General features: G+C 45.3%; 1 protein-coding gene across 2 annotated transcripts in view; it reads right to left on the bottom strand.

The window, feature by feature from the left end:
* The window catches only part of GABRR2 (gamma-aminobutyric acid (GABA) A receptor, rho 2), a 69,909-nt gene that overhangs the window by 53,726 nt on the left and 6,120 nt on the right, over positions 1–10,063 (bottom strand). Inside the window, exon 2 of one of the 2 annotated variants that reach the window (XM_011984433.1) lies at positions 8,793–8,971. In XM_011984433.1, the coding sequence (XP_011839823.1) occupies positions 8,793–8,905 (113 nt within the window). In that variant the 5' untranslated portion in view covers positions 8,906–8,971. Of the gene's footprint in view, positions 1–8,792; positions 9,040–10,063 lie in introns of those variants that run through there. The other variant, XM_011984431.1, reaches the window with a different exon arrangement.

Raw genomic sequence — 10,063 nt, 5'->3', positions numbered from 1 at the left:
AAAAAAAAAAAAAAAAAAAAAAAAAAAAAAAAATTCTCATGATGTTCTAAGAATGGTTTTGTGATAAATATACTTCTAAGACAAATATAGTCAAAAATTTTAAATGCTGGTTTTATCTTTGCTAAATCTGATGCTCCTTACTTCAGCCCAGGTCTACAGAACCCACCCTGGGACAAAGTCTCCGTCCTTAGAAAGACAATTCACAGCCAGTGGAGGACAGGGTTGCCCCAACCACCCAGCTAGATGGTGCACCCAGAGGTGGAGTCCAGGACACAGCCCTGGTCAGTCCTTCCTCTAAATCAGGCAATGGTGAAGGAGCGATTCTCTCTTCTTTTTTCACACTCACTCTTTCCAGATGTTTTTTTTTTTTTTTTTAAACCACAACTACACACTAAAGCAGTCAGATCCAAAATGTTCTAAGGCAAATGTCTACTGACAGTTATTACTAAAAAAAAAAAAGAGAGAGAGAGAGAGAAAAGGAAAGAAGGAAGGAGCAAAAAAGAAAAAAGATGGAAAGAAGTAAAAAGGAGGAAGAGAAGGAACCTTCACACAGCCAGGCTAATCCATAGTACCTTACCCGTTCCTCTTATAGGCTTTTGGTTTGTGCCTGGCACTTAAGTTACTTTGTGTACGTGTCTCACTTAGCCTTTTAAGAGCGTTAGGCTAGGGTTTGTCTCTGTGTCCATTGTACTTAGTGCAATGCCTGGCATGCAGCAGGCACTCAATAAAAGGTAGCAACATGACCACACAACTTCTAGGAGGAATTTAAACCAATTCCATTCTAGTACATTTGGTCAACATCATCTGTAACCCAGATGCTTCTCAGCCTTAACCACACTTTAGAATCATCTCAAGGGGCTTTTAAAAACCCTGATGCCCAGGCTGCACCCCAGACCAGTCAAATTCACCTCTCTGGGGTGAATTCCCCAGCTATTCCCATGTAATCAAGGCTGAGAATCACGGTCACTCCAAACTTAACATTTTTATATCTTGCAATACCTTAATGATAATAAACTCTATGTGGTTTTGTGTTTTGTTGGCTAGACCTATGATTCTCAAACTCAGCTACAGATTGTAATCACCTGGGGAGATATTAAAACCAATGATGCCTAAATCCCACCCCTAGAGATTTGAATTTGACTGGTTGGGAGGGAGGTCTCAGCACTGGAAATTTGTTAAAGCTCCTGGGTGATACCAAGGTAGAGCAACATTTGAGAACCACTAGGATAAGCCTTAATCCAATGCCTTTGGCGGCATCCTAAGGCCTGCCCAGGGCACCTGTTGGTGCTGACAACTTAGTAGTAGCAAGTAAGGAACTGCTAATTCACCCGCTGAAGAAACCAGAGCCCTCAGGGCCTATAACTCTGTTGTGTACAGCATATTGAAGGTTTTTAGAAATCAATGGAGATTTGGTTTTGAGTGTTTGTTGTTTATTTACATACACCTCTATTTTCCTCCCTGTTCTTGTCATACTTCACTTTTTTTTTTTTTTTTGAGATGGAGTCTTGCTCTGTCGGTAGACTGGAGTTCAATGGTGTGATCTCGGTTCACTGCAACCTTCGCCTCCTGGGTTCAAGTGATTCTCCTACCTCAGCCTTCTGAGTAGCTGGAATTACAGGCACCCGCCACCACACCCAGCTAATTTTTGTATTTTTAGTAGAGATGGGGCTTCACCATGTTGGTCAGGCTAGGCTCAAACTCCTGCCCTCAGGTGATCTACCTGCCTTGGCCTCCCAAAGTGCTGGGGTTACAGGCGTGAGCCACCACACTTGGCCTTCATTCACTTTTGAGAGCAACAGGTGTGTTTCCTGTTTAAACTCTGTAAGAGGAAAGCGATGGTTTCCTTTCTTGAGGTTCTGATCTTGGAGGCATCCTCTTATGAAATCCTTAAGTTTCATTCCTCACTGGCTCTGCACAGATAGCATAATTCAATGGGAGGTCTAAAGCTGCACTGATCAATAAAGTAGCCACTAGACACATATGGCTGTTTCAATTAATGAAAGCTAAATAAATGACTATTTGGTTTTTCAGTTACATTAGCCAAACATATGTGTTCAATAGCCCCATGCAGTTGATTGTTACTGTACTGGACAGGGCAGCTATATAACCTTTCCATTACCTCAGTGTAGTGTGATAATAAAAAAAATTAAAGTAAATAAATAAATAACATTTCCATAATCACCAAAAGTTTTATTATTTGGTGCTATTATAAAAGTTAGCCTGCCCGCCCCAGATTCCCCTATAAGTCAGGATTTTCAGCCCTACTTTACAGCCGTACTCCTGACACTGCCTGGCCCAGTTTCTCACTGCCCCAGACCTCCCAGTCATTTCCCCACTCCCATGAGGGCTCAGGAACCACCTGCTTCTCCTCTCCATTTAGTTCCTCCCATCTACCTTGAGGATGTCAACATCCACACAGACAGTTGTCCCACACCCTGGTCACACAGTTCCCCAATTCCTAGACTCAAATTGATTTGTGCAACATATTTTTATAGAGCACCTACTCTGTGCAGACACACGTTTCTATAGAGCACCTACTCTGTGCAGACACTGCCCAAGCCATGGGGAGGGCATATATTCACGGTCCTCACGGGGCTTCCGACCTAGTTGAGGAGGTGGATGATAAATCATGTGACACAGTAGGGTAAGGAATAGAGAGCTATGGGTTGGAATGGAGGGCTGTTTAGATGAGGTGACTGGTGATTCTTCTGAGTCCTGGAGGGAGGGAGGGAGTCATGAGAGGACCTGAAGGAAGTAATTCTGAGAAAACAGCAGAGCAAATGTCCTGAGGAGAGCCTGACTTGCAGGAGGACAGCCTCCCATTTGGCAGCCATCTCACCCAGCCACTCACATCTGCTTTCCAAACTCACCCACCCTCTCGTCCTTCCACCCTGCTGCTGCCTTCCACGTTGTCCCGCCCTATTTGCACATCCTCCAGATGTGTAGGTGGTGAGGTAACGGAGGCTCAGCAGAAGTGCCTAATTCCCCTTCTCACAGAGCCCTTTGAACCCTGCCCTCATGTCCCCTCCCCACAGCTTCCTCAGCTTCTCCCCCTTTCATGGCTCATTCCCATCAGTATTCAAACTGGATTCTAGGTTCTTCCACCTGGAATTACAACTAAACAGAAAACCCATCTAAACTCCACATCTTCCTCTAACTCTCAATTCATGAGAAATGCATGGAAAGTGATGGCAATATACGTGTGTTGGTTATATTATTTAAACATTTCCTTTTTAAAAAAATGTTTAACACTTTTATTTTTTTAGAGCAATTTTAAGTTTGCAGCATAATTGAACAGAAGGTACAGAGTTTCCATATGCCCCCTGCCCCTAAACATGCATGGCCTCCCCACTGTCAGCTTTCCCCGGGGGGCGGTGCATTTGTTACAACTGATAATCCTGCATTGACACAGCATTAGCATTAGCACCCATGCTGCCACTGCTGCTGCTGCTTCTTATTATCATCATCATTATTAGAGACAGGGTCTTGCTCTGTCACCCAGGCTGGAGTGCAGTGGTACAATTGTAGCTCACTGCAGCCTCAAACTCCTGGGCTCAAGTGATCCTCCCACCTCAGCCTCCTGAGCAGCTGGGATTAACAGGCACACGCCACCATGCCTGACTAATTTTTTTTTTTTTTTTTTTTTTTGTAGAGACAGGGTCTCACTATGTTACTCTTGGCCTCAAGAGATCTTCTTGCTGCAGCCTCCCAAACAGCTGGGATTACAGGCGTAAGGCACCACCCTCAGCCTAGTGTTGATATTCTCTGGGTTTGGACAAATGTATAAGGATGTATATCCACCATTATGGTATCATATAGAATAGTTTCATTGCCCTAAAAATCCTCACTGTTCCACCTAAAAAAAAAATTTCTTTCCCCCCTCGGTAAATAATTAACTCTTCCAAATAGCCATCTTCCACAGGCTGCTGGTGCTGCCTCACTCCAAGCCCTTTTGCCTATTTATGCCCAACCCCTGATCCTGCAGGTGCTCTTGCTGAGGTCTGGCTTCTCTGCAGCTGCAGACATGAAGGTCCATGTTTCTGCCAGAAACTATCTTTCAGGACAAGGTACTCTGGTTTTCCTCCTACCTCTCTGACCGGCGCTTCTCCATGGCAGTGTGCCCCTATTCTTCAGCCCATCCCTTAAATGTCAGTGTCCCCAGAACCTTGTCCCAGCCATCTTCTCTCTCTACCCTCTCTTTGGCAGACCCACCTAAGCTGATGGTTTAAATTGTCATCAACATGCTGATATTCTTAAATCCCTACCCTCTACTCTCAACCTTTATATCTGACTGCCTAACTCAACATCCCTGATTGGCATCTGATCCTATAGGCATCTGAACTCAGATATAATTCAGATCCTGTAGGCATCTGAACTCAATGCATGCATAGTTTGGTTTGGGCTGCACTCAGTTTGAAGTGGCATAGGTTGAAGAATGAGTGAGCATTAGATGAGAAGCGGGATGGGGTGGGGGGTGTGGTGGGAATGAATGAAGAGAATGAAGCGGCAGGGACAAGCAGAGGCCAGACCGGGCAGAGCCTTGAGAGTCATGTTAAGAATTCTGTCTTTATCCAAAGGCAATGGGAAGACAGTAAAGGGTGTTAGGCAGATGGAAGAGGAAGCTATGATAAGATTTGCTTTTAGACAAGCCCATTATAGCTTCACAGGTCAAAGAGGAAAGTCCAATTTAACTTCCTCCCTTATGGCTGAAATATGAGACCTCCGTCCAGCCCCCTTAAGCCATGAGTAGTCATGGTCGGGTACTGCCAAGGAGCTTTCAGCACACTGATCTCTTCCTCAAGCCTTGCCTCCAGGAGTCAAGTGGGGCCAGGCCTGGGTCTCTGGGCAGTGTCTGTGTGAGGGGCCATGTACAGACGCCCCATGAAAGACGCTCCCGGGAGACAGATGAAGAGCTCAGCCCGAGGGCTTAGCAGATCATAGACATTAAACCATAAGTGCAGCCGGCTCACTGCCCCTCTGACTCACAGGGAGTAAATCCCTCCTGGTCAGCACGGTTTCCACATCCATTTAGGGAAAGGCTTAGGGGAGCGGAAGTCCCAGAATGCCACCACCCCAACAAGAGAGAGATTTAAATCCCACTGCCATTGAGGGCCCAGAGTTTTTTTAAGAGATCAAGCCACTAAGATCTGAGCCTTGGGCAATTTGCGAGAGCCATATGTTCTCCATTCATCCTTTCACGGGAGATGGCCCACACAGTCTCGGCCCTCAGACCCTAGACTCCTTCCTGAGCCCCCACCCACCCATGGCAGGACAGCCAGGACCTTCATGGAACCTCAAACCCGGCCTTCGGGTGAGGGGTGAGGGAAGAAGAAAAATGGATCCAATATGCCTTTGGAAGCAGGGTTCGTGTCATCACGTTCTGATTTTTTGGCAATAACAGCAACCAGGATAACCAGGTGTTCGTGGATGCCCCTCCTCCCCGTGCAGACCCTGAACTGCAGGACATTAGGCTGACCTCACCCCATCTTCACATACCCGTGGGGAAGGGCTCACCGCCCCGCTTTTCAGCTGGAGAAGCTGAGGTTCAGAGAGAGCAGGAAACATGGCCACATGGCTAGACGGCGGCAGAACCAGGGTCTGAACCTGATTTTCCTGAATTCCCAACTCCTTTTCCTTTGCCCAGACCCGCAGCAGTAGATGAGGGTCACGGTGTGGCTGGAAAGCAAAGCTGCTCCTGCATCCAGCGGAACAGGACCACAATGCAGACCCAGGAAGGATGGCCAAGGTAGAGGTACTGAGGAGGCAGCAGATGGGGAAGGAAGCTACAGAGCGGGCTCCAGGTTGAGACCTGCAGGGGCCTGACAGTGCTGTGCAGGGCACAGCCCAGAGTCTGGTTTATCCTTCAGCTCTCAAGGGAGAAGGGCCTCCCTTGGCAAGAAAGAATGGCAATCGTGTGGTCAGGAGGCCAACTTTGGCAGCAGGCCAGGAGGAGTAGGAATAAAGTTGGGAGACTCAGAGCTGGGAGAGCAGAACAAAACCAACCACAGCCAAGAGGAAACAGACTCGCTCTGCGGCCATTTAGTGCATAGAGACACAAAGCAGCAGAAAACAGGGACCGGTCTTTGTAAAAGCAGCTGCTGGGCAGAATCATTGCTCTGTGTGCATGCCTTGGCCGGGGTGAAACAGGGAAGGCTTCCAGGTTCAAAGAGGTCTTCACAGTGTGCGTGTGTGAGGGTGACCATATGCATAGTGTGTGCCCGTGAAGCCACACATGCGATACGTGGTATGTGTGTGAGTGTGACTGTGTATGAGAGTTTGTATGTGAACAGAACTTCTAAGAAAAGTCGCTGTCCTAAAGAGATATAGCACTCTAAGACTGTAATCAGAAACAGTCAGGTCATTTTATTCTTATTTGTTCGTATAGCTTGACCCCTGCGTGTCAATAATGAAAGTAATTTGGAAAAATAAATTGTCAGAGGCTTGGCTGAAATGTTCACAGGGAGGCGTTGCCCCATTGACCGTCTGACCATGTGTGTACTCTCATGGATGCAGAAAGGCCCAGAACCACATTCCCTGTCCTTTCCCCCAGCCTCCGTTCAATAAATATTTTACTTCCTTGTGATGTATGTGTTCATCTTTTTCCACTTTAACACCTCATGGGCTGGATTTCAACAAAGTCTCCTCCCCGCTAAGAGTCAGAGCCAGCTGTGCCCAGGCTCATGCAGGGGTCTGGGAATGAGACTGTGGACTTCTGAGGAAAAGTGACAGAGGTGCCGCCACAGCCCAAGCTGCCGAGTGGGGTCCCTGGTACCCCCGAGGAACTTGTGCTGAACCCCAGTTCTTACAGAATAGACAGTTTTGAACAGATTTTCCTCCAGTCTAAGTAAATGAGGAACCTACATTCTAGTGTTGGGAAGCCACTAGCAGGCCGTGTGACTTACTCATGCCCCTGAGCCATTTCAGCATCTGTCAAATGAGTTGATTTGGGCAATTTCCCAGTGTGTCCATGGAGTAGGAATCCTACAAGACAGTCCAAAAAACTGGATTTTTTAGTTGTTTCTGAGAAGTGCTGCAGAATTTATCCCTCTCTTCAAGATTCTCATAGTGCCTATTTGCATAACAAAAGTTCTAAAAGTTCTGCTGTAAAGACATCTGTTGAAAATGGTCTAAACCAGGGTTTTCCAAGTTTTGGTGACCCTGGAACCCCATTTCACTCAACAGCCGTTCACGTTTCCCAAAATTAGAGTTCAGGGCACTTGCTGGCCCAGATGACATCTGAGGCTCCTTCCAGTTTAACAGCCTATGGTTCTGGTAACACAACTCGCATGGGTTGTTCAGAGCAGGGCCTCTTTCGCATTGTTCTGGAGGGTTCTGATCTGTTTGCCTTCCACTGAGTAGGACTAGGCCCCAGAGAGAGTAATTATAGGCTGGGTGTGGTGGTTCATACCTGCAATCCTAGCACTTTGGGAGGCCAAGGTGGGTGGATCACTTGAGGTCAGGAGTTTGAGACCAACCTGGCCAACATGGCGAAACCCTGTCTCTACTAAAAATACAAAAATTAGCCAGGCATGGTGGTACACACCTGTAAACCCAGCTACTCTGGAGGCTGAGGCAGGAGAACCGCTTGAACCCGGGAGGTGCAGGTTGCAGTGAGCCAAGATTGTGCCACTGCACTCCAGCCTGGGTGACAGAGAGTCCATCTCAAAAAACAAGCAAACACAAGAGAGTAATTACCTCTCCCAGAGCAGCAGTTGCCAGTGGGATACTGGAAGTAGAGGCTGTAACTCTTATTTATATTCAGGGTTTTTTTTTTTTTTTCCCCCTAAAAACAAGAAATCAATTAAACTTTAACATACATTTTTATAACAGCACATGTATATGATTTGTAAGTAAATATGCATGTATTAGAGATACAGTTTCAAAAACTTGTCATTGACAGCAGTGCATGATCAAAAATGTTTGGGGATCACTGACCTAGAAAATGTGCCTCAAGATATTAATTTATATTCAAAATCACTAGTTTATCTGATGCTTAGTAGAATGGAAAATAAATGTGTAACATGCCACACATGGTGTTTATATCTTAGCTGCTTGTTCTTTTCTTATCTCCATGTCTAACAGTCCTTATGTCTACTTCGGGCCTGGAGTATGATGCTTTGTATGTCAATTCAAAATAAACTTACTAAGGAACTTAGATTTGTAATGTAATGATTTTGAATGCAGATCCTGGGCCACTATTTCTTGGGAATGTCTCCATTACATCATGAAATTGCATTCACTGTGGTCCACACATATATTTCTGATAATTAAGCAAATTTCTGAACACCTCTTCTAAGATTCAAAACAGTAAAATGAAACCCAATATTATTATAAAGTTATTCTCTGGCAAATAATTTAAGGAAGACAACTCATATGCATTTTTTTCTTAATAGTTCAGGCTAGGTTCCTATATACAGTTCTCCCCGAAATACATGAGTGTAATTATTTAGCAGGTCACCGGTTGTAACCCTGAGAAACAAAGCAGCACAATGTGATTTGTACAAAGAATGATTTTACCCACTATGTCTCCAACTATTTATATCTGCCTCAAATTAAAATGCTTTGGCTGAACACAAGCATCCAAATGGAAGGCTCACCGCAGTCAAGTTCTGCTCTCAGTGCTGGTGACACATAGAGTATATGTGCCCAGTGAGAGGCTGCGTTCAGCAAAGTAGCTGGGTTCTCATAGGGTGATATCAAAATAGGACCTGTAGCCCCTGGGGAGCCGTCCCACTGTGCCACTGCTGCTGCTACTATGCAGGGTAACCTCCCTCCTTTCCCACCCACTTTACCTTGGCTTGGGCATTTCCACCTGCCCTGTCCATCGCTTCTTCTTGGGCTTTCTGCTCTCCACAAGAACCATCAGGCAAAACAAGAACAAAATGAGTCTTGTAAAATAAGGCATTTTGTGGATGTCTGTGAGGCAAAAAGCTGCTTTCCAGTAGCCTGTGGCAGAGCAAATCGCCCCCGGCTTGACCATTGATCTGTCTGCTGCCTCCTGACGGGTTGCTCAGAGGGGCTGTGAGGGCAAGGCTGGCCAGGCTGGTTGTCCCAATTTACTATTTGATACTGATGCCCCACTCACCCCCTCCACTCCAGGCTGTGACACAAGCACCAAGCTTTGCCCTCCCTGCTGATTAGTGATTGGCCATTAGTCAAGAAGTTTGTCCTGTCATGAAATTCTGCTTCCGCTGAATCCTAGAATAGCTTTGGCTAAAGCTGTTATATAAAAAATTAAATCTCTTGAACATGCCAGCTTTGTGCTGAGATTATTGGTCCATCTTCTGACTGCATAAAACCAGTCTGTCCCATCCACCAGGGGGTCAGCTCGGATTCCAAGTAGATTTGCAGAGAGGACTTGGTGGACGTTTAGATGGGTACATAAATGTGTTCAGGAAATGCTGAGTAAACATGAATGACCTGTTTCTTTAGGGTTGATTTATTTATGGAGCTAAGAGAATATGCTTTGCCTATGAGCACGGCTACTTCCTTTCTCACAAATACGGATCAACTTTTTCTAGTGAAAACATCAAAGCATAAAATACATTTTTAGTTTGAAGGATGGCATCAATCAAATAATTCATGATTATGTAAGCTTTTCTTCCTACTATGAGCATTAAATTGACTTTGGCCTTTAACCCTAAAATGTATAAAATCAATCATAAATTAGGCTTGATTCCTATCCTGGGATATGGAATTAAGCACATTAGAATTGTAGAGATACATTGCTTGCTATATGTCCTGGCAATGGAAAATTTCATGGTAAAAACATAGGGAGATGAGGATGGAGATCAGGAGGTGGGATAGCCATAAGTGAAACAGAATTGGGATTTTAGTGTGCATAAAAGAATCAAAAGAAGCTCTTTGATTCCCGTAAGCAAAGTGAGATGGCATGATAACTTTATTTTATATATTTTTTTATTATACTTTAAGTTCTAGGGTACATGTGCACAACGTGCAGGTTTGTTACATATGTATACATGTGCCATATTGGTGTGCTGCACCCATTAACTTGTCATTTACATTAGGCATATCTCCTAATGCTATCCCTCCCCCTCCCCCA

This window comes from Mandrillus leucophaeus, unplaced genomic scaffold, assembly GCF_000951045.1.
Source record: "Mandrillus leucophaeus isolate KB7577 unplaced genomic scaffold, Mleu.le_1.0 Scaffold268, whole genome shotgun sequence".
NCBI lineage: Eukaryota > Metazoa > Chordata > Mammalia > Primates > Cercopithecidae > Mandrillus > Mandrillus leucophaeus.
The sequence above is the reverse complement of the archived record's forward strand: the minus strand, read 5'-3'. Positions and strand labels throughout refer to the sequence as shown.